This window comes from Chiloscyllium plagiosum, unplaced genomic scaffold (genome assembly GCF_037043375.1).
Source record: "Chiloscyllium plagiosum isolate Xiang-an unplaced genomic scaffold, Cpla_swu_hap1 HiC_scaffold_41, whole genome shotgun sequence".
NCBI lineage: Eukaryota > Metazoa > Chordata > Chondrichthyes > Orectolobiformes > Hemiscylliidae > Chiloscyllium > Chiloscyllium plagiosum.
The window spans coordinates 41,665,326-41,691,709 of NW_028270179.1; the positions used below are offsets into that span (position 1 = coordinate 41,665,326).

At 59.3% G+C, this 26,384-nt stretch overlaps 1 protein-coding gene across 1 annotated transcript in view; it reads left to right on the forward strand.

The window, feature by feature from the left end:
- The window catches only part of LOC148138261 (RING finger protein 112-like), a 149,726-nt gene that overhangs the window by 27,689 nt on the left and 95,653 nt on the right, over positions 1-26,384 (forward strand). Inside the window, exons 2-3 of the mRNA XM_087981906.1 lie at positions 11,123-11,227; positions 23,968-24,018. Of these exons, the coding sequence (XP_087838032.1) occupies positions 11,123-11,227; positions 23,968-24,018 (156 nt within the window). The remainder of the gene's footprint in view (positions 1-11,122; positions 11,228-23,967; positions 24,019-26,384) is intronic.

A 26,384-nucleotide genomic window follows, 5' to 3' on the forward strand; every position in this document is an offset into this window, starting at 1 on the left:
AGGGTCAGCCCCAGGGGAATGGGCACTGTCCGAGGGTCAGCACGGAGGGATCGGGCACTGTCCGAGGGTCAGCGCAGAGGGACTGGGCACTGTCCGAGGGTCAGCACCAAGGGACCGGGCACTGTCCGAGGGTCAGCGTGGTGGGAATGGGCACTGTCCGAGGGTCAGCCCCAAGGGAATGGGCACTGTCGGAGGGTCAGCACGGAGGGAATGAGCACTGTCCGAGGGTCAGCGCGGAGGGAATGGGCACTGTCCGAGGGTCAGCGCGGAGGGAATGGGCACTGTCCGAGGTTCAGCGCGGAGGGAATGGGCACTGTCCGAGGGTCAGGGCTGAGTGACTGGGCACTGTCCGAGGGTCAGCACGGAGGAAATGGGCACTGTCCGAGGGTCAGCGCTGAGGGACTGGGCACTGTCCGAGGGTCAGCACCAAGGGACCGGGCACTGTCCGAGGGTCAGCGTGGTGGGAATGGGCACTGTCCGAGGGTCAGCCCCAAGGGAATGGGCACTGTCCGAGGGTCAGCGCGGAGGGAATGGGCACTGTCCGAGGGTCAGGGCTGAGTGACTGGGCACTGTCCGAGGGTCAGCACGGAGGAAATGGGCACTGTCCAAGCGTCAGCACCAAGGGAATGGGCACTGTCCGAGGGTCAGCGCGGAGGGAATGGGCACTGTCCGATGGTCAGCACGGAGGGAATGGGCACTGTCCAAGGGTCAGCACCAAGGGAATGGGCACTGTCCGAGGGTCAGCGCGGAGGTAATGGGCACTGTCCAAGGGTCAGCACGGAGGGAATGGGCACTGTCCGATGGTCAGCACGGAGGTAATGGGCACTGTCCGAGGGTCAGCGCGGAGGGAATGGGCACTGTCCGATGGTCAGCACGGAGGTAATGGGCACTGTCCGAGGGTCAGCGCGGAGGGAATGGGCACTGTCCGAGGGTCAGCGCGGAGGTAATGGGCACTGTCCGAGGGTCAGCGCGGAGGGAATGGGCACTGTCCGATGGTCAGCACGGAGGGAATGGGCACTGTCCAAGGGTCAGCACCAAGGGAATGGGCACTGTCCGAGGGTCAGCACGGAGGGAATGGGCACTGTCCAAGGGTCAACACCAAGGGAATGGTCACTGTCCGATGGTCAGCGCGGAGGGAATGGGCACTGTCCGAGGGTCAGTGCGGAGGGAATGGGCACTGTCCCAGGGTCAGTGCGGAGGGAATGGGCACTGTCCGAGGGTCAGCGCAGAGGGAATGGACACTGTCCGAGGGTCAGCGCGGAGGGACTGGGCACTGTCCGAGGGTCAGCGCAGAGGGAATGGACACTGTCCGAGGGTCAGCGCGGAGGGAATGGGCACTGTCCGAGGGTCAGCGCAGAGGGAATGGACACTGTCCGAGGGTCAGCGCGGAGGGAATGGGCACTGTCCGAGGGTCAGCGCGGAGGGAATGGGCACTGTCCGAGGGTCAGCGCGGAGGGAATGGGCACTGTCCGAGGGTCAGCGCGGAGGGAATGGGCACTGTCCGAGGGTCAGCGCCAAGGGATCGGGCACTGTCCGAGGGTCAGCCCCAGGGGAATGGGCACTGTCTGAGGGTCAGCACGGAGGATTCGGGCACTGTCGGAGGGTCAGCACCAAGGGAATGGGCACTGTCGGAGGGTCAGCACGGAGGGAATGGGCACTGTCCGAGGGTCAGCGCAGAGGGAATGGGCACTGTCCGAGGGTCAGCGCGGAGGTAATGGGCACTGTCCGAGGGTCAGTGCGGAGGTAATGGGCACTGTCCAAGGTTCAGCCCCAGGGGAATGGGCACTGTCCGAGGGTCAGCACGGAGGGATCGGGCACTGCCCGAGGGTCAGCACGGAGGGAATGGGCACTGTCCGAGGGTCAGCGCGGAGGGAATGGGCACTGCCCGAGGGTCAGCACGGAGGGAATGGGCACTGTCCGAGGGTCAGTACGGAGGGAATGGGCACTGCCCGAGGGTCAGCGCGGAGGGAATGTGCACTGTCCGAGGGTCAGCACGGAGGGTATGGGCACTGTCCGAGGGTCAGCACGGAGGGAATGGGCACTATCCGAGGGTCAGCACGGAGGGAATGGGCACTGTCCGAGGGTCAGCACTGAGGGAATGGGTACTGTCCGAGGGTCAGCGCGGAGGGAATGGGCACTGTCCCAGGGTCAGCGCGGAGGGAATAGGCACTGTCCGAGGGTCAGCACCAAGGGACCGGGCACTGTCCGAGGGTCAGCGCGGAGGGAATGGGCACTGTCCGAGGGTCAGCGCAGAGGGACTGGGCACTGTCCGAGGGTCAGCGCCAAGGGAATGGGCACTGTCCGAGGGTCAGCGCGGAGGGAATGGGCACTGTCCGAGGGTCAGCGCAGAGGGACTGGGCACTGTCCGAGGGTCAGCGCTGAGGGACCGGGCACTGTCCGAGGGTCAGCACCAAGGGACCGGGCACTGTCCGAGGGTCAGTGTGGAGGGAATGGGCACTGTCCGAGGGTCAGCGCGGAGGGAATGGGCACTCTCCGATGTTCAGCGCGGAGGGAATGAGCACTGTCCGAGGGTCAGCGCGGAGGGAATGGGCACTGTCCGAGGGTCAGCGCGGAGGGAATGGGCACTGTCCGAGGTTCAGCGCGGAGGGAATGGGCACTGTCCGAGGGTCAGCGCTGAGTGACTGGGCACTGTCCGAGGGTCAGCACGGAGGGAATGGGCACTGTCCAAGGGTCAGCACCAAGGGAATGGGCACTGTCCGAGGGTCAGCACGGAGGGAGTGGGCACTGTCCGAGGGTCAGCGCGGAGGGAATGGGCACTGTCCGATGGTCAGCACGGAGGGAATGGGCACTGTCCAAGGGTCAGCACCAAGGGAATGGGCACTGTCCGAGGGTCAACACCAAGGGAATGGGCACTGTCCGAGGGTCAGCACAGAGGGAATGGGCACTGACCGAGGGTCAGCACGGAGGGAATGGGCACTGTCCGTGGGTCAGCGCGGAGGGAATGGGCACTGTCCAAGGGTCAACACCAAGGGAATGGGCACTGTCCGATGGTCAGCACAGAGGGAATGGGCACTGACCGAGGGTCAGCGCGGTGGGAATGGGCACTGTCCGAGGCTCAGCGCTGATTGACCGGGCACTGTCCGAGGGTCAGCGCGGAGGGAATGGGCACTGTCCAAGGGTCAGCACCAAGGGAATGGGCACTGTCCGAGGGTCAGCGCGGAGGGAATGGGCACTGTCCGAAAGTCAGTGCGGAGGGAATGGGCACTGTCCCAGGGTCAGTGCTGAGTGGCCGGGCACTGACCGAGGGTCAGCGCCGAGGGAATGGGCACTGTCCGAGGGTCAGCGCGGAGGGACTGGGCACTGTCCGAGGGTCAGCACGGAGGGAATGGGCACTGTCCGAGGGGCAGCGCGGAGGGAATGGGCACTGTCCGAGGGTCAACACGGAGGGAATGGGCACTGTCCGAGGGTCAGCGCGGAGGGAATGGGCACTGTCCGAGGGTCAGCGCCAAGGGATCGGGCACTGTCCGAGGGTCAGCCCCAGGGGAATGGGCACTGTCTGAGGGTCAGCACGGAGGATTCGGGCACTGTCGGAGGGTCAGCGCGGAGGGAATGGGCACTGTCGGAGGGTCAGCGCGGAGGGAATGGGCACTGTCCGAGGGTCAGCGCAGAGGGAATGGGCACTGTCCGAGGGTCAGCGCGGAGGTAATGGGCACTGTCCGAGGGTCAGCACCAAGGGAATGGGCACTGTCCGATGGTCAGCGCAGAGGGAATGGACACTGTCCGAGGGTCCGCGCGGAGGTAATGGGCACTGTCCGAGGGTCAGCACCAAGGGAATGGGCCCTGTCCGAGGGTCAGCGCGGTGGGAATGGGGACTGTCCGAGGGTCAGTGCGGAGGTAATGGGCACTGTCCAAGGGTCAGCGAGGAGGGTATGGGCACTGCCCAAGGGTCAGCCCCAAGGGAATGGGCACTGTCCGAGGGTCAGCGTAGAGGATATGGGCACTGTCCGAGGGTCAGCGGGGAGGGAATGGGCACTGTCCAAGGGTCAGCCCCAGGGGAATGGGCACTGTCCGAGGGTCAGCACGGAGGGATCGGGCACTGTCCGAGGGTCAGCGCGGAGGGAATGGGCACTGTCCGAGGGTCAGCCCCAAGGGAATGGGCACTGTCCGAGGGTCAGCGTAGAGGGTATGGGCACAGTCCGAGGGTTAGCGCGGAGGGAATGGGCACTGTCCGAGGGTCAGCGCGGAGGGAATGGGCACTGTCCGAGGGGCAGCGCGGAGGGAGTGGGCACTGTCCGAGGGTCAGCACGGAGGGAATGGACACTGTCCGAGGGTCAGCGCGGAGGGAATGGGCACTGTCGGAGGGTCAGCGCGGAGGGACTGGGCACTGTCCGAGGGTCAACACGGAGGGAATGGGCACTGTCCGAGGGTCAGCGCAGAGGGAATGGGCACTGTCCGATGGTCACTGCGGAGGGAATGGGCACTGTCCGAGGGTCAGCACCAAGGGAATGGGCACTGTTCGAGGGTCAGCATGAAGGGAATGGGCACTGTCCAAGGGTCAGCCCCAGGGGAATGGGCACTGTCCGAGAGTCAGCACGGAGGGATCGTGCACTGTCCGAGGGTCAGCACGGAGGGAATGGGCACTGTCGGAGGGTCAGCGCGGAGGGAATGGGCACTGTCCGAGGTTCAGTACGGAGGGAATGGGCACTGTCCGAGGGTCAGCGCGGAGGGAATGGGCACTGTCCGAGGGTCAGCACCAAGGGAATGGGCACTGTCCGAGGGTCAGCGCAGAGGGAATGGACACTGTCCGAGGGTCAGCGCGGAGGGAATGGGCACTGTCCGAGGGTCAGCACGGAGGGAATGGGCACTGTCCGAGGGTCAGCGCGGAGGGAATGGGCACTGTCCGAGGGTCAGCCCCAAGGGAATGGGCACTGTCCGAGGGTCAGCGCAGAGGGAATGGACACTGTCCGAGGGTCAGCGCAGAGGGAATGGGCACTGTCCGAGGGTCAGCGCGGAGGGAATGGGCACTGTCCGAGGGTCAGCGCGGAGGGAATGGGCACTGTCCGAGGGTCCGCGCGGAGGTAATGGGCACAGTCCGAGGGTCAGCACCAAGGGAATGGGCACTGTCCGAGGGTCAGCGCGGTGGGAATGGGCACTGTCCAAGGGTCAGTGCGGAGGTAATGGGCACTGTCCAAGGGTCAGCGAGGAGGGAATGGGCACTGCCCAAGGGTCAGCCCCAAGGGAATGGGCACTGTCCGAGAGTCAGCGTAGAGGATATGGGCACTGTCCGAGGGTCAGCGCGGAGGGAATGGGCACTGTCCAAGGGTCAGCCCCAGGGGAATGGGCACTGTCCGAGGGTCAGCACGGAGGGATCGGGCACTGTCCGAGGGTCAGCGCAGAGGGAATGGGCACTGTCCGAGGGTCAGCGCGGAGGGAATGGGCACAGTCCGAGGGTTAGCGCGGAGGGAATGGGCACTGTCCGAGGGTCAGCGCGGAGGGAATGGGCACTGTCCGAGGGGCAGCGCGGAGGGAGTGGGCACTGTCCGAGGGTCAGCACCAAGGGAATGGGCACTGTCCGAGGGTCAGCGCGGAGGGAATGTACACTGTCCGAGGGTCAGCGCGGAGGGACTGGGCACTGTCCAAGAGTCAGCGCGGAGGGAATGGGCACTGTCCGAGGGTCAGCGCAGAGTGAATGGGCACTGTCCGAGGGTCACTGCGGAGGGAATGGGCACTGTCCGAGGGTCAGCACCAAGGGAATGGGCACTGTCCAAGGGTCAGCCCCAGGGTAATGGGCACTGTCCGAGGGTCAGCGCGGAGGGAATGGGTACTGTCCGAGGGTCAGCGCGGAGGGAATGGGCACTGACCGAGGGTCAGCACGGAGGGAATGGGCACTGCCCGAGGGTCAGCGCGGAGGGAATGGGTACTGTCCGAGGGTCAGTGCGGAGGGAATGGGCACTGCCCGAGTGTCATCGCGGAGGGAATGGGCACTGTCCGAGGGTCAGCACGGAGGGTATGGGCACTGTCCGAGGGTCAGCACGGAGGGAATGGGCACTGTCCGAGGGTCAGCGCGGAGTGAATGGGCACTGTCCGAGGGTCAGCGCGGAGGGAATAGGCACTGTCCGAGGGTCAGCACCAAGGGACCGGGCACTGTCCGAGGGTCAGCGCGGAGGGAATGGGCACTGTCCGAGGGTCAGCGCAGAGGGACTGGGCACTGTCCGAGGGTCAGCGCCAACGGAATGGGCACTGTCCGAGGGTCAGCGCCGAGGGAATGGGCACTGTCCGAGGGTCAGCGCAGAGGGACTGGGCACTGTCCGAGGGTCAGCGCTGAGGGACCGGGCACTGTCCGGGGGTCAGCACCAAGGGATCGGGCACTATCCGAGGGTCAGCCCCAGGGGAATGGGCACTGTCTGAGGGTCAGCACGGAGGGAATGGGCACTGTCCGAGGGTCAGCACGGAGGGAATGGGCACTGTCCGAGGGACAGCACCAAGGGATCGGGCACTGTCCGAGGGTCAGCCCCAGGGGAATGGGCACTGTCTGAGGGTCAGCACGGAGGGAATGGGCACAGTCCGAGGGTCAGCCCCAAGGGAATGGGCACTGTCCGAGGGTCAGCGCTGAGGGAATGGGCACTGTCCGAGGGTCAGCGCGGAGGGAATGGGCACTGTCCGAGGGTCAGCGCGGAGGGAATGGGCACTGTCCGAGGGTCAGCGCGGAGGTAATGGGCACTGTCCGAGGGTCAGCACCAAGGGAATGGGCACTGTCCGAGGGTCAGCGCAGAGGGAATGGACACTGTCCGAGGGTCAGCGCGGAGGTAATGGGCACTGTCCGAGGGTCAGTACCAAGGGAATGGGCACTGTCCGAGGGTCAGCGAGGTGGGAATGGGCACTGTCCGAGGGTCAGTGCGGAGGTAATGGGCACTGTCCGAGGGTCAGCGAGGAGGGAATGGGCACTGCCCGAGGGTCAGCCCCAAGGGAATGGGCACTGTCCGAGGGTCAGCGTAGAGGGTATGGGCACTGTCCGAGGGTCAGCGCGGAGGGAATGGGCACTGTCCAAGGGTCAGCACCAGGGGAATGGGCACTGTCCGAGGGTCAGCACGGAGGGATCGGGCACTGTCCTAGGGTCAGCGCAGAGGGAATGGGCACTGTCCGAGGGTCAGCGCGGAGGGAATGGGCACTGTCCGAGGGTCAGCCCCAAGGGAATGGGCACTGTCCGAGGGTCAGCGTAGAGGGTATGGGCACTGTCCGAGGGACAGCGCGGAGGGAATGGGCACTGTCTGAGGGTCAGCGCGGAGGGAATGGGCACTGTCCGAGGGGCAGCGCGGAGGGAGTGGGCACTGTCCGAGGGTCAGCACGGAGGGAATGGACACTGTCCGAGGGTCAGCGCGGAGGGACTGGGCACTGTCCGAGGGTCAGCACGGAGGGAATGGGCACTGTCCGAGGGTCAGCGCGGAGGGAATGGGCACTGTCCGAGGGTCACTGCGGAGGGAATGGGCACTGTCCGAGGGTCAGCACCCAGGGAATGGGCACTGTCCGAGGGTCAGCATGAAGGGATCGGGAACTGTCCGAGGGTCAGCACGGAGGGAATGGGCACTGTCCGAGGGTCAGCGCGGAGGGATCGGGAACTGTCCGAGGGTCAGCACGGAGGGAATGGGCACTGCCCGAGGGTCAGCGCGGAGGGAATGTGCACTGTCCGAGGGTCAGTGCGGAGGGAATGTGCACTGTCCGAGGGTCAGCGCAGAGGGAATGGGCACTGTCCGAGGGTCAGCGCAGAGGGAATGGGCACTGTCCGAGGGTCAGCACTGAGGGAATGGGCAATGTCCGAGGGTCAGCCCGGAGGGTATGGGCACTGTCCGAGGGTCAGCGCAGAGGGAATGGGCACTGTCCGAGGGTCAGCACGGAGGGAATGGGCAATGTCCGAGGGTCAGCGCGGAGGGAATGGGCACTGTCCCAGGGTCAGTGCGGAGCGAATGGGCACTGCCCGAGTGTCAGCGCGGAGGGAATGGGCACTGTCCGAGGGTCAGCACGGAGGGTATGGGCACTTCCGAGGGTCAGCACGGAGGGAATGGGCACTATCCGAGGGACAGCGCGGAGGGAATGGGCACTGTCCGAGGGTCAGTACTGAGGGAATGGGCAATGTCCGAGGGTCAGCGCGGAGGGAATGGGCAATGTCCCAGGGTCAGCGCGGAGGGAATGGGCACTGTCCGAGGGTCAGCGCGGAGGTAATGGGCACTGTCCGAGGATCAGCACCAAGGGAATGGGCACTGTCCGAGGGTCAGCGCGGAGGTAATGGGCACTGTCCGAGGGTCAGCACCAAGGGAATGGGCACTGTCCGAGGGTCAGCGCGGAGGTAATGGGCACTGTCCGAGGGTCAGCACCAAGGGAATGGGCACTGTCCGAGGGTCAGCGCGGAGGTAATGGGCACTGTCCGAGGGTCAGCGCGGAGGGAATGGGCACTGCCCGAGGGTCAGCCCCAGGGGAATGGGCACTGTCCGAGGGTCAGCACCAAGGGAATGGGCACTGTCCGAGGGTCAGCGCGGTGGGAATGGGCACTGTCCGATGGTCAGTGCGGAGGTAATGGGCACTGTCCGAGCGTCAGCGCGGAGGGAATGGGCACTGCCCGAGGGTCAGCCCCAAGGGAATGGGCACTGTCCGAGGGTCAGCGTAGAGGGTATGGGCACTGTCCGAGGGTCAGCGCGGAGGGAATGGGCACTGTCCAAGGGTCAGCCCCAGGGGAATGGGCACTGTCCGAGAGTCAGCACGGAGGGATCGGGCACTGTCCGAGGGTCAGCGCAGAGGGAATGGGCACTGTCCGAGGGTCAGCGCGGAGGGAATGGGCACTGTCAGAGGGTCAGCCCCAAGGGAATGGGCACTGTCCGAGGGTCAGCGCAGAGGGAATGGGCACTGTCCGAGGGTCAGCGCGGAGGGAATGGGCACTGTCCGAGGGTCAGCGTAGAGGGTATGGGCACTGTCCGAGGGTCAGTGCGGAGGGAATGGGCACTGTCCAAGGGTCAGCGCAGAGGGAATGGGCACTGTCCGAGGGTCAGCGCGGAGGGAATGGGCACTGTCCGAGGGTCAGCGCAGAGGGAATGGGCACTGTCCGAGGGTCAGCGCGGAGGGAATGGGCACTGTCCGAGGGTCAGCGTAGAGGGTATGGGCACTGTCCGAGGGTCAGCGCGGAGGGAATGGGCACTGTCCGAGGGGCAGCGTGGAGGGAGTGGGCACTGTCCGAGGGTCAGCACGGAGGGAATGGACACTGTCCGAGGGTCAGCGCGGAGGGAATGGGCACTGTCCGAGAGTCAGCGCGGAGGGAATGGGCACTGTCCGAGGGTCAGCGCAGAGGGAATGGGCACTGTCCGAGGGTCACTGCGGAGGGAATGGGCACTGTCCGAGGGTCAGCACCAAGGGAATGGGCACTGTCCGAGGGTCAGCATGAAGGGAATGGGCACTGTCCGAGGGTCAGCGCAGAGGGAATGGGCACTGTCCGAGGGTCACTGCGGAGGGAATGGGCACTGTCCGAGGGTCAGCACCAAGGGAATGGGCACTGTCCAAGGGTCAGCCCCAGGGGAATGGGCACTGTCCGAGGGTCAGCATGAAGGGAATGGGCACTGTTCAAGGGTCAGCCCCAGGGGGATAGGCACTGTCCGAGGGTCAGCACGGAGGGATCGGGCACTGTCCGAGGGTCAGCACGGAGGGTATGGGCACTGTCCGAGGGTCAGCACGGAGGGTATGGGCACTGTCCGAGGGTCAGCACGGAGGGAATGGGCACTATCCGAGGGTCAGCACGGAGGGAATGGGCACTGTCCGAGGGTCAGCACTGAGGGAATGGGCAATGTCCGAGGGTCAGCGCGGAGGGAATGGGCACTGTCCCAGGGTCAGCGCGGAGGGAATGGGCACTGTCCGAGGGTCAGCACGAAGGGAATGGGCACTGTCCGAGGGTCAGCACCAAGGGATCGGGCACTGTCCCAGGGTCAGCGCGGAGGGAATGGGCACTGTCCAAGGGTCAGCCCCAGGGGAATGGGCACTGTCCGAGGGTCAGCACGGAGGGAATGGGCACTGTCCGAGGGTCAGCACCCAGGGAATGGGCACTGTCCGAGGGTCAGCATGAAGGGAATGGGCACTGTCCAAGGGTCAGCCCCAGGGGAATGGGCACTGTCCGAGGGTCAGCACCAAGGGATCGGGCACTGTCCGAGGGTCAGCCCCAGGGGAATGGGCACTGTCCGAGGGTCAGCGCGGAGGGAATGGGCACTGTCCGAGGGTCAGCGCGGAGGAAATGGGCACTGTCCGAGGGTCAGCACGGAGGGAATGGGCACTGTCCGAGGGTCAGCGCGGAGGAAATGGGCACTGTCCGAGGGTCAGCACGGAGGGAATGGGCACTGTCCGAGGGTCAGCGCTGAGGGAATGGTCACTGTCCGAGGGTCAGCGCGGAGGGAATGGGCACTGTCTGAGGGTCAGCGCGGAGGGAATGGGCACTGTCCGAGGGTCAGCGCGGAGGGAATGGGCACTGTCCGAGGGTCAGCGCTGAGGGACCGGGCACTGTCCGAGGGTCAGCACCAAGGGACCGGGCACTGTCCAAGGGTCAGCGTGGAGGGAATGGGCACTGTCCGAGGGTCAGCGCGGAGGGAATGGGCACTCTCCGATGTTCAGCGCGGAGGGAATGGGCACTGTCCGAGGGTCAGCGCGGAGGGAATGGGCACTGTCCGAGGGTCAGCGCTGAGTGACCGGGCACTGTCCGAGGGTCAGCGCGGAGAGAATGGGCACTGTCCGAGGGTCAGCGCCAAGGGAATGGGCACTGTCCGAGGGTAGGGGGCCGAGGGGCCGGGCAGTGTCCGAGGGTCGGCACCAAGGGAATAGGCACTGTCCGAGGGGCAGCACGGAGGGAATGGTCAGCGTCCGAGGGTCAGCACCAAGGGATCGGGCAGTGTCCGAGGGTAGGGGGCCGAGGGGCCGGGCAGTGTCCGAGGGTCAGCGCTGAGATTTTTCTGGACCACCACTGAGACAAAGTGTTATAAATATGAGCAACATTTGAAAAATGCCAAAGTATGATGAAATTTTGATTTGAGAAGTGTCCTGAGAGCGTGTTGTTGACCCTCACTCGATGCTGGACAGTATTAAATCACAGAACAACAGGAAATGCTTCTATCATTTCTCACATGGCTTTGTCTTTCAGATGGCAATCTTCGTGGTAGATTCAGAGGGTTGTAATGCAGTTGGACAAGACCCAGCGATCATTGTCCGTCTCTCAGCACTCAGCATGTTACTCAGTTCATACTTGGTGAGTCTGACACACTGTGTATCCACACAGCGGGCTGTTACCACAATCACAGCACGGCCACTGACAGAGAGTGTGGGTTATCGCAGAGAGTGTGGGTTATCGCGGAGAGTGTGGGTTATCGCAGAGAGTGTGGGTTATCGCAGAGAGTGTGGGTTATCGCGGAGAGTGTGGGATATCGCAGAGAGTGTGGGTTATCGCAGAGAGTGTGGGTTATCGCAGAGAGTGTGGGATATCGCGGAGAGTGTGGGATATCGCAGAGAGTGTGGGTTATCGCAGAGAGTGTGGGATATCGCAGAGAGTGTGGGATATCGCAGAGAGTGTGGGATATCGCGGAGAGTGTGGGATATCGCGGAGAGTGTGGGATATCGCGGAGAGTGTGGGTTATCGCAGAGAGTGTGGGTTATCGCAGAGAGTGTGGGATATCGCGGAGAGTGTGGGATATCGCGGAGAGTGTGGGATATCGCGGAGAGTGTGGGATATCGCAGAGAGTGTGGGATATCGCAGAGAGTGTGGGTTATCGCAGAGAGTGTGGGATATCGCAGAGAGTGTGGGATATCGCAGAGAGTGTGGGATATCGCAGAGAGTGTGGGTTATCGCGGAGACTGTGGGTTATCGCAGAGAGTGTGGGATATCGCAGAGAGTGTGGGTTATCGCAGAGAGTGTGGGATATCGCAGAGAGTGTGGGATATCGCAGAGAGTGTGGGTTATCGCAGAGAGTGTGGGATATCGCAGAGAGTGTGGGATATCGCAGAGAGTGTGGGTTATCGCGGAGAGTGTGGGTTATCGCAGAGTGTGGGATATCGCAGAGAGTGTGGGTTATCGCAGAGAGTGTGGGTTATCGCAGAGAGTGTGGGATATCGCAGAGAGTGTGGGATATCGCAGAGAGTGCGGGTTATCGCAGAGAGTGCGGGATATCGCAGAGAGTGTGGGATATCGCAGAGAGTGTGGGATATCGCAGAGAGTGTGGGTTATCGCAGAGAGTGCGGGATATCGCAGAGAGTGTGGGATATCGCAGAGAGTGTGGGATATCGCAGAGAGTGTGGGATATCGCGGAGAGTGTGGGTTATCGCGGAGAGTGTGGGTTATCGCAGAGTGTGGGATATCGCAGAGAGTGTGGGTTATCGCAGAGAGTGTGGGATATCGCAGAGAGTGTGGGATATCGCAGAGAGTGTGGGTTATCGCAGAGAGTGCGGGATATCGCAGAGAGTGTGGGATATCGCAGAGAGTGTGGGTTATCGCAGAGAGTGCGGGATATCGCAGAGAGTGCGGGATATCGCAGAGAGTGTGGGATATCGCAGAGAGTGTGGGATATCGCAGAGAGTGTGGGGTATGGCAGAGAGTGCGGGATATCGCAGAGAGTGTGGGATATCGCAGAGAGTGTGGGATATCGCAGAGAGTGCGGGATATCGCAGAGAGTGTGGGATATCGCAGAGAGTGTGGGATATCGCAGAGAGTGTGGGTTATCGCAGAGAGTGTGGGATATCGCAGAGAGTGTGGGATATCGCAGAGTGTGTGGGATATCGCAGAGTGTGGGATATCGCAGAGAGTGTGGGATATCGCAGAGAGTGTGGGTTATCGCAGAGAGTGTGGGTTATCGCGGAGAGTGTGGGATATCGCGGAGAGTGTAGGATATCGCAGAGAGTGTGGGGTATGGCAGAGAGTGTGGGATATCGCAGAGAGTGTGGGTTATCGCAGAGAGTGTGGGTTATCGCAGAGAGTGTGGGATATCGCGGGGAATGCGGGATATCGCGGAGAGTGCGGGATATCGCGGAGAGTGCGGGATATCGCAGAGAGTGCGGGATATCGCAGAGAGTGCGGGTTATCGCAGAGAGTGCGGGTTATCGCAGAGAGTGCGGGTTATCGCAGAGAGTGCGGGTTATCGCAGAGAGTGTGGGATATCGCAGAGAGTGTGGGATATCGCGGAGAGTGTGGGTTATCGCGGAGAGTGTGGGTTATCGCAGAGAGTGTGGGTTATCGCAGAGAGTGTGGGATATCGCAGAGAGTGTGGGATATCGCGGAGAGTGTGGGATATCGCGGAGAGTGTGGGTTATCGCGGAGAGTGTGGGATATCGCAGAGAGTGTGGGATATCGCAGAGAGTGTGGGATATCGCAGAGAGTGTGGGTTATCGCAGAGAGTGTGGGTTATCGCAGAGAGTGTGGGTTATCGCAGAGAGTGTGGGATATCGCGGAGAGTGTGGGATATCGCGGAGAGTGTGGGTTATCGCAGAGAGTGTGGGTTATCGCAGAGAGTGTGGGATATCGCAGAGAGTGTGGGTTATCGCAGAGAGTGTGGGATATCGCAGAGAGTGTGGGATATCGCAGAGTGTGTGGGATATCGCAGAGTGTGTGGGATATCGCAGAGAGTGTGGGATATCGCAGAGAGTGTGGGTTATCGCAGAGAGTGTGGGTTATCGTGGAGAGTGTGGGATATCGCGGAGAGTGTAGGATATCGCAGAGAGTGTGGGATATCGCAGAGAGTGTGGGTTATCGCAGAGAGTGTGGGTTATCGCAGAGAGTGTGGGATATCGCGGAGAATGCGGGATATCGCGGAGAATGCGGGATATCGCGGAGAGTGCGGGATATCGCGGAGAGTGCGGGATATCGCAGAGAGTGCGGGATATCGCAGAGAGTGCGGGATATCGCAGAGAGTGTGGGTTATCGCAGAGAGTGTGGGTTATCGCAGAGAGTGTGGGTTATCGCAGAGAGTGTGGGTTATCGCAGAGAGTGTGGGTTATCGTGGAGAGTGTGGGATATCGCGGAGAGTGTAGGATATCGCAGAGAGTGTGGGATATCGCAGAGAGTGTGGGTTATCGCAGAGAGTGTGGGTTATCGCAGAGAGTGTGGGTTATCGCGGAGAGTGTGGGATATCGCGGAGAATGCGGGATATCGCGGAGAGTGCGGGATATCGCGGAGAGTGCGGGATATCGCGGAGAGTGCGGGATATCGCAGAGAGTGTGGGTTATCGCAGAGAGTGTGGGTTATCGCAGAGAGTGTGGGTTATCGCAGAGAGTGTGGGTTATCGTGGAGAGTGTGGGATATCGCGGAGAGTGTAGGATGTCGCAGAGAGTGTGGGATATCGCAGAGAGTGTGGGTTATCGCAGAGAGTGTGGGATATCGCGGAGAATGCGGGATATCGCGGAGAGTGCGGGATATCGCGGAGAGTGCGGGATATCGCAGAGAGTGCGGGATATCGCAGAGAGTGCGGGATATCGCAGAGAGTGCGGGTTATCGCAGAGAGTGCGGGTTATCGCAGAGAGTGTGGGTTATCGCAGAGAGTGTGGGTTATCGCAGAGAGTGTGGGATATCGCAGAGAGTGTGGGATATCGCTGAGAGTGTGGGTTATCGCGGAGACTGTGGGTTATCGCAGAGAGTGTGGGATATCGCAGAGAGTGTGGGTTATCGCAGAGAGTGTGGGATATCGCAGAGAGTGTGGGATATCGCAGAGAGTGTGGGTTATCGCAGAGAGTGTGGGATATCGCAGAGAGTGTGGGATATCGCAGAGAGTGTGTGTTATCGCGGAGAGTGTGGGTTATCGCAGAGTGTGGGATATCGCAGAGAGTGTGGGTTATCGCAGAGAGTGTGGGATATCGCAGAGAGTGTGGGATATCGCAGAGAGTGTGGGATATCGCAGAGAGTGTGGGTTATCGCAGAGAGTGCGGGATATCGCAGAGAGTGTGGGATATCGCAGAGAGTGTGGGATATCGCAGAGAGTGTGGGTTATCGCAGAGAGTGCGGGATATCGCAGAGAGTGTGGGATATCGCAGAGAGTGTGGGATATCGCAGAGAGTGTGGGATATCGCGGAGAGTGTGGGTTATCGCGGAGAGTGTGGGTTATCGCAGAGTGTGGGATATCGCAGAGAGTGTGGGTTATCGCAGAGAGTGTGGGATATCGCAGAGAGTGTGGGATATCGCAGAGAGTGTGGGTTATCGCAGAGAGTGCGGGATATCGCAGAGAGTGTGGGATATCGCAGAGTGTGTGGGATATCGCAGAGTGTGGGATATCGCAGAGAGTGTGGGATATCGCAGAGAGTGTGGGTTATCGCAGAGAGTGTGGGTTATCGCAGAGAGTGTGGGATATCGCAGAGAGTGTGGGTTATCGCAGAGAGTGTGGGATATCGCGGAGAGTGTGGGATATCGCAGAGTGTGGGTTATCGCAGAGAGTGTGGGATATCGCAGAGAGTGCGGGATATCGCAGAGAGTGTGGGTTATCGCAGAGAGTGTGGGTTATCGCAGAGAGTGTGGGATATCGCGGAGAGTGTGGGATATCGCGGAGAGTGTGGGATATCGCGGAGAGTGTGGGATATCGCAGAGAGTGTGGGATATCGCAGAGAGTGTGGGATATCGCAGAGAGTGTGGGTTATCGCAGAGAGTGTGGGATATCGCAGAGAGTGTGGGTTATCGCAGAGAGTGTGGGATATCGCGGAGACTGTGGGTTATCGCAGAGAGTGCGGGATATCGCAGAGAGTGTGGGATATCGCAGAGAGTGTGGGATATCGCAGAGAGTGTGGGTTATCGCAGAGAGTGCGGGATATCGCAGAGAGTGCGGGATATCGCAGAGAGTGTGGGATATCGCAGAGAGTGTGGGATATCGCAGAGAGTGTGGGGTATGGCAGAGAGTGCGGGATATCGCAGAGAGTGTGGGATATCGCAGAGAGTGTGGGATATCGCAGAGAGTGTGGGATATCGCAGAGAGTGTGGGATATCGCAGAGAGTGTGGGTTATCGCAGAGAGTGTGGGATATCGCAGAGAGTGTGGGATATCGCAGAGAGTGTGGGTTATCGCGGAGAGTGTGGGTTATCGCAGAGTGTGGGATATCGCAGAGAGTGTGGGTTATCGCAGAGAGTGTGGGATATCGCAGAGAGTGTGGGATATCGCAGAGAGTGTGGGATATCGCGGAGAGTGTGGGTTATCGCAGAGAGTGTGGGTTATCGCGGAGACTGTGGGTTATCGCAGAGAGTGTGGGATATCGCAGAGAGTGTGGGATATCGCGGAGAGTGTGGGATATCGCGGAGAGTGTGGGATATCGCAGAGAGTGTGGGTTATCGCAGAGAGTGTGGGATATCGCGGAGAGTGTGGGTTATCGCAGAGAGTGTGGGTTATCGCGGAGACTGTGGGTTATCGCAGAGAGTGTGGGATATCGCAGAGAGTGTGGGTTATCGCAGAGAGTGTGGGATATCGCAGAGAGTGTGGGATATCGCAGAGAGTGTGGGTTATCGCAGAGAGTGTGGGATATCGCAGAGAGTGTGGGATATCGCAGAGAGTGTGGGTTATCGCGGAGAGTGTGGGTTATCGCAGAGTGTGGGATATCGCAGAGAGTGTGGGATATCGCAGAGAGTGTGGGTTATCGCAGAGAGTGTGGGATATCGCAGAGAGTGTGGGATATCGCAGAGAGTGTGGGTTATCGCAGAGAGTGCGGGATATCGCAGAGAGTGTGGGATATCGCAGAGAGTGTGGGATATCGCAGAGAGTGTGGGTTATCGCAGAGAGTGCGGGATATCGCAGAGAGTGTGGGATATCGCAGAGAGTGTGGGATATCGCAGAGAGTGTGGGATATCGCGGAGAGTGTGGGTTATCGCGGAGAGTGTGGGTTATCGCAGAGTGTGGGATATCGCAGAGAGTGTGGGTTATCGCAGAGAGTGTGGGATATCGCAGAGAGTGTGGGATATCGCAGAGAGTGTGGGTTATCGCAGAGAGTGCGGGATATCGCAGAGAGTGTGGGATATCGCAGAGAGTGTGGGTTATCGCAGAGAGTGCGGGATATCGCAGAGAGTGCGGGATATCGCAGAGAGTGTGGGATATCGCAGAGAGTGTGGGATATCGCAGAGAGTGTGGGGTATGGCAGAGAGTGCGGGATATCGCAGAGAGTGTGGGATATCGCAGAGAGTGTGGGATATCGCAGAGAGTGCGGGATATCGCAGAGAGTGTGGGATATCGCAGAGAGTGTGGGATATCGCAGAGAGTGTGGGTTATCGCAGAGAGTGTGGGATATCGCAGAGAGTGTGGGATATCGCAGAGTGTGTGGGATATCGCAGAGTGTGGGATATCGCAGAGAGTGTGGGATATCGCAGAGAGTGTGGGTTATCGCAGAGAGTGTGGGTTATCGCGGAGAGTGTGGGATATCGCGGAGAGTGTAGGATATCGCAGAGAGTGTGGGGTATGGCAGAGAGTGTGGGATATCGCAGAGAGTGTGGGTTATCGCAGAGAGTGTGGGTTATCGCAGAGAGTGTGGGATATCGCGGGGAATGCGGGATATCGCGGAGAGTGCGGGATATCGCGGAGAGTGCGGGATATCGCAGAGAGTGCGGGATATCGCAGAGAGTGCGGGATATCGCAGAGAGTGCGGGTTATCGCAGAGAGTGCGGGTTATCGCAGAGAGTGCGGGTTATCGCAGAGAGTGCGGGTTATCGCAGAGAGTGTGGGATATCGCAGAGAGTGTGGGATATCGCGGAGAGTGTGGGTTATCGCGGAGAGTGTGGGTTATCGCAGAGAGTGTGGGTTATCGCAGAGAGTGTGGGATATCGCAGAGAGTGTGGGATATCGCGGAGAGTGTGGGATATCGCGGAGAGTGTGGGTTATCGCGGAGAGTGTGGGATATCGCAGAGAGTGTGGGATATCGCAGAGAGTGTGGGATATCGCAGAGAGTGTGGGTTATCGCAGAGAGTGTGGGTTATCGCAGAGAGTGTGGGTTATCGCAGAGAGTGTGGGATATTGCGGAGAGTGTGGGATATCGCGGAGAGTGTGGGTTATCGCAGAGAGTGTGGGTTATCGCAGAGAGTGTGGGATATCGCAGAGAGTGTGGGTTATCGCAGAGAGTGTGGGATATCGCAGAGAGTGTGGGATATCGCAGAGTGTGTGGGATATCGCAGAGTGTGTGGGATATCGCAGAGAGTGTGGGATATCGCAGAGAGTGTGGGTTATCGCAGAGAGTGCGGGATATCGCAGAGAGTGTGGGTTATCGTGGAGAGTGTGGGATATCGCGGAGAGTGTGGGATATCGCGGAGAGTGTAGGATATCGCAGAGAGTGTGGGATATCGCAGAGAGTGTGGGTTATCGCAGAGAGTGTGGGTTATCGTGGAGAGTGTGGGATATCGCGGAGAGTGTAGGATATCGCAGAGAGTGTGGGATATCGCAGAGAGTGTGGGTTATCGCAGAGAGTGTGGGTTATCGCAGAGAGTGTGGGATATCGCGGAGAATGCGGGATATCGCGGAGAGTGCGGGATATCGCGGAGAGTGCGGGATATCGCAGAGAGTGCGGGATATCGCAGAGAGTGCGGGATATCGCAGAGAGTGTGGGATATCGCAGAGAGTGTGGGATATCGCAGAGAGTGTGGGATATCGCAGAGAGTGTGGGTTATCGCAGAGAGTGTGGGTTATCGCAGAGTGTGTGGGATATCGCAGAGAGTGTGGGATATCGCAGAGAGTGTGGGTTATCGCAGAGAGTGTGGGTTATCGCAGAGAGTGTGGGTTATCGTGGAGAGTGTGGGATATCGCGGAGAGTGTAGGATATCGCAGAGAGTGTGGGATATCGCAGAGAGTGTGGGTTATCGCAGAGAGTGTGGGTTATCGCAGAGAGTGTGGGTTATCGCAGAGAGTGTGGGATATCGCGGAGAATGCGGGATATCGCGGAGAGTGCGGGATATCGCGGAGAGTGCGGGATATCGCGGAGAGTGCGGGATATCGCAGAGAGTGTGGGTTATCGCAGAGAGTGTGGGTTATCGCAGAGAGTGTGGGTTATCGTGGAGAGTGTGGGATATCGCGGAGAGTGTAGGATATCACAGAGAGTGTGGGATATCGCAGAGAGTGTGGGTTATCGCAGAGAGTGTGGGTTATCGCAGAGAGTGTGGGATATCGCGGAGAATGCGGGATATCGCGGAGAGTGCGGGATATCGCGGAGAGTGCGGGATATCGCAGAGAGTGCGGGATATCGCAGAGAGTGCGGGATATCGCAGAGAGTGCGGGTTATCGCAGAGAGTGCGGGTTATCGCAGAGAGTGTGGGTTATCGCAGAGAGTGTGGGTTATCGCAGAGAGTGTGGGATATCGCAGAGAGTGTGGGATATCGCTGAGAGTGTGGGTTATCGCGGAGACTGTGGGTTATCGCAGAGAGTGTGGGATATCGCAGAGAGTGTGGGTTATCGCAGAGAGTGTGGGATATCGCAGAGAGTGTGGGATATCGCAGAGAGTGTGGGTTCTCGCAGAGAGTGTGGGATATCGCAGAGAGTGTGGGATATCGCAGAGAGTGTGGGTTATCGCGGAGAGTGTGGGTTATCGCAGAGTGTGGGATATCGCAGAGAGTGTGGGTTATCGCAGAGAGTGTGGGATATCGCAGAGAGTGTGGGATATCGCAGAGAGTGTGGGATATCGCAGAGAGTGTGGGTTATCGCAGAGAGTGCGGGATATCGCAGAGAGTGTGGGATATCGCAGAGAGTGTGGGATATCGCAGAGAGTGTGGGTTATCGCAGAGAGTGCGGGATATCGCAGAGAGTGTGGGATATCGCAGAGAGTGTGGGATATCGCAGAGAGTGTGGGATATCGCGGAGAGTGTGGGTTATCGCGGAGAGTGTGGGTTATCGCAGAGTGTGGGATATCGCAGAGAGTGTGGGTTATCGCAGAGAGTGTGGGATATCGCAGAGAGTGTGGGATATCGCAGAGAGTGTGGGTTATCGCAGAGAGTGCGGGATATCGCAGAGAGTGTGGGATATCGCAGAGAGTGTGGGTTATCGCAGAGAGTGCGGGATATCGCAGAGAGTGCGGGTTATCGCAGAGAGTGTGGGATATCGCAGAGAGTGTGGGATATCGCAGAGAGTGTGGGGTATGGCAGAGAGTGCGGGATATCGCAGAGAGTGTGGGATATCGCAGAGAGTGTGGGATATCGCAGAGAGTGTGGGTTATCGCAGAGAGTGCGGGATATCGCAGAGAGTGTGGGATATCGCAGAGAGTGTGGGATATCGCAGAGAGTGTGGGTTATCGCAGAGAGTGTGGGATATCGCAGAGAGTGTGGGATATCGCAGAGTGTGTGGGATATCGCAGAGTGTGGGATATCGCAGAGAGTGTGGGATATCGCAGAGAGTGTGGGTTATCGCAGAGAGTGTGGGGTATGGCAGAGAGTGTGGGATATCGCAGAGAGTGTGGGTTATCGCAGAGAGTGTGGGTTATCGCAGAGAGTGTGGGATATCGCGGAGAATGCGGGATATCGCGGAGAGTGCGGGATATCGCGGAGAGTGCGGGATATCGCAGAGAGTGCGGGATATCGCAGAGAGTGCGGGTTATCGCAGAGAGTGCGGGTTATCGCAGAGAGTGCGGGTTATCGCAGAGAGTGCGGGTTATCGCGGAGAGTGTGGGTTATCGCGGAGAGTGTGGGATATCGCAGAGAGTGTGGGATATCGCAGAGAGTGTGGGATATCGCAGAGAGTGTGGGTTATCGCAGAGAGTGTGGGTTATCGCAGAGAGTGTGGGATATCGCAGAGAGTGTGGGATATCGCAGAGAGTGCGGGATATCGCAGAGAGTGTGGGATATCGCAGAGAGTGTGGGATATCGCAGAGAGTGTGGGTTATCGCAGAGAGTGCGGGATATCGCAGAGAGTGTGGGATATCGCAGAGAGTGTGGGATATCGCAGAGAGTGTGGGATATCGCAGAGAGTGTGGGATATCGCGGAGAGTGTGGGTTATCGCGGAGAGTGTGGGTTATCGCAGAGTGTGGGATATCGCAGAGAGTGTGGGATATCGCAGAGAGTGTGGGATATCGCAGAGAGTGTGGGATATCGCAGAGAGTGTGGGTTATCGCAGAGAGTGCGGGTTATCGCAGAGAGTGTGGGATATCGCAGAGAGTGTGGGTTATCGCAGAGAGTGCGGGATATCGCAGAGAGTGTGGGATATCGCAGAGAGTGTGGGATATCGCAGAGAGTGTGGGATATCGCAGAGAGTGTGGGGTATGGCAGAGAGTGCGGGATATCGCAGAGAGTGTGGGATATCGCAGAGAGTGTGGGATATCGCAGAGAGTGTGGGTTATCGCAGAGAGTGCGGGATATCGCAGAGAGTGTGGGATATCGCAGAGAGTGTGGGATATCGCAGAGAGTGTGGGTTATCGCAGAGAGTGTGGGATATCGCAGAGAGTGTGGGATATCGCAGAGTGTGTGGGATATCGCAGAGTGTGGGATATCGCAGAGAGTGTGGGATATCGCAGAGAGTGTGGGTTATCGCAGAGAGTGTGGGTTATCGCGGAGAGTGTGGGATATCGCGGAGAGTGTAGGATATCGCAGAGAGTGTGGGGTATGGCAGAGAGTGTGGGATATCGCAGAGAGTGTGGGTTATCGCAGAGAGTGTGGGTTATCGCAGAGATTGTGGGATATCGCGGAGAATGCGGGATATCGCGGAGAGTGCGGGATATCGCGGAGAGTGCGGGATATCGCAGAGAGTGCGGGTTATCGCAGAGAGTGCGGGTTATCGCAGAGAGTGCGGGATATCGCAGAGAGTGTGGGATATCGCGGAGAGTGTGGGTTATCGCGGAGAGTGTGGGTTATCGCAGAGAGTGTGGGTTATTGCAGAGAGTGTGGGATATCGCAGAGAGTGTGGGATATCGCGGAGAGTGTGGGATATCGCGGAGAGTGTGGGTTATCGCGGAGAGTGTGGGATATCGCGGAGAGTGTGGGATATCGCAGAGAGTGTGGGATATCGCAGAGAGTGTGGGTTATCGCGGAGAGTGTGGGATATCGCGGAGAGTGTGGGATATCGCGGAGAGTGTGGGTTATCGCAGAGAGTGTGGGTTATCGCAGAGAGTGTGGGTTATCGCAGAGAGTGTGGGTTATCGCAGAGAGTGTGGGATATCGCAGAGAGTGTGGGATATCGCAGAGTGTGTGGGATATCGCAGAGTGTGGGATATCGCGGAGAATGCGGGATATCGCGGAGAGTGCGGGATATCGCGGAGAGTGCGGGATATCGCGGAGAGTGCGGGATATCGCAGAGAGTGTGGGTTATCGCAGAGAGTGTGGGTTATCGCAGAGAGTGTGGGTTATCGCAGAGAGTGTGGGTTATCGCGGAGAGTGTGGGATATCGCGGAGAGTGTAGGATATCGCAGAGAGTGTGGGATATCGCAGAGAGTGTGGGTTATCGCAGAGAGTGTGGGTTATCGCAGGGAGTGTGGGATATCGCGGAGAATGCGGGATATCGCGGAGAGTGCGGGATATCGCGGAGAGTGCGGGATATCGCAGAGAGTGCGGGATATCGCAGAGAGTGCGGGATATCGCAGAGAGTGCGGGATATCGCAGAGAGTGCGGGTTATCGCAGAGAGTGCGGGTTATCGCAGAGAGTGTGGGTTATCGCAGAGAGTGTGGGTTATCGCAGAGAGTGTGGGTTATCGCAGAGAGTGTGGGATATCGCAGAGAGTGTGGGATATCGCTGAGAGTGTGGGATATCGCGGAGAGTGTGGGTTATCGCGGAGAGTGTGGGATATCGCAGAGAGTGTGGGATATCGCGGAGAGTGTGGGTTATCGCGGAGAGTGTGGGATATCGCAGAGAGTGTGGGATATCGCAGAGAGTGTGGGATATCGCAGAGAGTGTGGGTCATCGCGGAGAGTGTGGGTTATCGCAGAGAGTGTGGGTTATCGCAGAGAGTGTGGGTTATCGCAGAGAGTGTGGGTCATCGCGGAGAGTGTGGGTTATCGCAGAGAGTGTGGGTTATCGCAGAGAGTGTGGGATATCGCGGAGAGTGTGGGATATCGCGGAGAGTGTGGGTTATCGCGGAGAGTGCGGGTCATCGCGGAGAGTGTGGGATATCGCAGAGAGTGTGGGATATCGCAGAGAGTGTGGGATATCGCGGAGAGTGTGGGATATCGCGGAGAGTGTGGGATATCGCGGAGAGTGTGGGATATCACGGAGAGTGAGAGTTATTGCGGAGAGTGCGGGTTATCGCGGAGAGTGTGGGATATCGCGGAGAGTGTGGGATATCGCGGAGAGTGTGGGTTATCGCGGAGAGTGTGGGATATCACGGAGAGTGAGGGTTATCGCGGAGAGTGTGGGATATCGCGGAGAGTGTGGGTTATCGCGGAGAGTGTGGGATATCACGGAGAGTGAGGGTTATTGCGGAGAGTGCGGGTTATCGCGGAGAGTGCGGGATATCGCGGAGAGTGTGGGATATCGCAGAGAGTGTGGGATATCGCAGAGAGTGTGGGATATCGCAGAGAGTGTGGGATATCGCGGAGAGTGTGGGATATCGCGGAGAGTGTGGGATATCGCGGAGAGTGTGGGATATCGCGGAGAGTGTGGGTTACCGCAGAGAGTGTGATATCGCGGAGAGTGTGGGTTATCGCGGAGAGTGTGGGATATCGCGGAGAGTGTGGGTTATCGCGGAGAGTGTGGGATATCGCAGAGAGTGTGGGATATCGCGGAGAGTGTGGGATATCGCGGAGAGTGTGGGATATCGCCGAGAGTGTGGGATATCGCGGAGAGTGTGGGATATCGCGGAGAGTGTGGGATATCGCGGAGAGTGTGGGATATCGCGGAGAGTGCGGGTTATCGCGGAGAGTGTGGGTTATCGCGGAGAGCGCTGCAGTGCGCGGGATATCGCAGCCAGCGCGTCCCTCGCGATGTGCTCTAACAGGGTGACACTCTGAGTTGTGCTATCATGGACGCTGGCGGTGTCCTGTGTCATTGCGCGGGCGTGCTGTCCTGGGGCAGTTTCATGTCTGCACCACATCCCGATGCCTTGGGAATTTCCCATCACCCTGCTGTCTTTTCTCATGTTCAGATATTCAACGTTTCTACAAAGTTGAAGCAGACCGACTTGGAACAGCTGGAGGTATGGCCCCCTTTCAATAAGTATTTTTTTCCCACAGCCAAGGCCCCAGGCTCCATTCCCGGCCTCCTCACTGAGTTATTTAATGTCCCCCTCCCTCCCTCCCCCAGTGTGGGACTAAACCTGACACCACCCACAGAGCAGGGAAAGGCCCCAGGCTCCATTCCCGGCCTCCTCACTGAGTTATTTAATGTCCCCCTCCCTCCCTCCCCTCTGTATGGGACTGAACCTGACACCAGCCACTGAGCAGGGAAAGGCCCCAGGCTCCATTCCCGGCCTCCTCACTGAGTTATTTAATGTCCCCTTCCCTCCCTCCCCTCTGTATGGGACTGAACCTGACACCACCCACTGAGCAGGGAAAGGCCCCAGGCTCCATTCCCAGCCTCCTCACTGAGTTATTTAATGTCCCCCTCCCTCCCTCCCCCAGTGTGGGACTAAACCTGACACCACCCACAGAGCAGGGAAAGGCCCCAGGCTCCATTCCCAGCCTCCTCACTGAGTTATTTAATGTCCCCCTCCCTCCCTCCCCCAGTGTGGGACTAAACCTGACACCACCCACAGAGCAGGGAAAGGCCCCAGGCTCCATTCCCGGCCTCCTCACTGAGTTATTTAATGTCCCCCTCCCTCCCTCCCCTCTGTATGGGACTGAACCTGACACCAGCCACTGAGCAGGGAAAGGCCCCAGGCTCCATTCCCAGCCTCCTCACTGAGTTATTTAATGTCCCCCTCCCTCCCTCCCCCAGTGTGGGACTAAACCTGACATCACCCACTGAGCAGGGAAAGGCCCCAGGCTCCATTCCCGGCCTCCTCACTGAGTTATTTAATGCCCCCCTCCCTCCTCCCCTCTGTATGGGACTGAACCTGACACCAGCCACTGAGCAGGGAAAGGCCCCAGGCTCCATTCCCGGCCTCCTCACTGAGTTATTTAATGTCCCCCTCCCTCCCTCCCCCAGTGTGGGACTAAACCTGACATCACCCACAGAGCAGGGAAAGGCCCCAGGCTCCATTCCCAGCCTCCTCACTAAGTTATTTAATGTCCCCCTCCCTCCCTCTCTCAGTGTGGGACTAAACCTGACACCACCCACAGAGCAGGGAAAGGCCCCAGGCTCCATTCCCAGCCTCCTCACTGAGTTATTTAATGTCCCCCTCCCTCCCTCCCCCAGTGTGGGACTAAACCTGACATCACCCACAGAGCAGGGAAAGGCCCCAGGCTCCATTCCCAGCCTCCTCACTGAGTTATTTAATGTCCCCCTCCCTCCCTCCCCTCTGTATGGGACTGAACCTGACACCACCCACAGAGCAGGGAAAGGCCCCAGGCTCCATTCCCAGCCTCCTCACTGAGTTATTTAATGTCCCCCTCCCTCCCTCTCCCAGTGTGGGACTAAACCTGACATCACCCACTGAGCAGGGAAAGGCCCCAGGCTCCATTCTCTCTTGATGGGAACCCCCAGGATGTTGGTAGTTGGGGGGAGGGGTATTCAGTGACGGTAACAGCATTGAACGTCAAGGGGGCGATGGTTAGATTCTCTCTCAATGGGAACCCCCAGGATGTTGATAGTGGGAGGGGAGGGGGGATTCAGTGACGGTAACAGCATTGAACGTCAAGGGGGCGATGGTTAGATTCTCTCTCAATGGGAACCCCCAGGATGTTATAGTGGGGGGGAGGGGGGATTCAGTGACGGTAACAGCATTGAACGTCAAGGGGGCGATGGTTAGATTCTCTCTCAATGGGAACCCCCAGGATGTTGATAGTGGGGGGAGGGGGGATTCAGTGACGGTAACAGCATTGAACGTCAAGGGGGCGATGGTTAGATTCTCTCTCAATGGGAACCCCCAGGATGTTGATAGTGGGGGGGGAGGGGGGATTCAGTGACGGTAACAGCATTGAACGTCAAGGGGGCGATGGTTAGATTCTCTCTCAATGGGAACCCCCAGGATGTTATAGTGGGGGGGAGGGGGGATTCAGTGACGGTAACAGCATTGAACGTCAAGGGGGCGATGGTTAGATTCTCTCTCAATGGGAACCCCCAGGATGTTGATAGTGGGGGGGGAGGGGGGATTCAGTGACGGTAACAGCATTGAACGTCAAGGGGGCGATGGTTAGATTCTCTCTCAATGGGAACCCCCAGGATGTTATAGTGGGGGGGAGGGGGGATTCAGTGACGGTAACAGCATTGAACGTCAAGGGGGCGATGGTTAGATTCTCTCTCAATGGGGACCCCCAGGATGTTATAGTGGGGGGGAGGGGGATTCATCCTCGAAGGGCAGTGAATACTTTCTCTCCAATTGGAGATGATTATTGCCAAGCATTTCTGTGACACTGATATTAACAAATTATAGCAAAGGGTCACGACACTCAGCATGAGTAA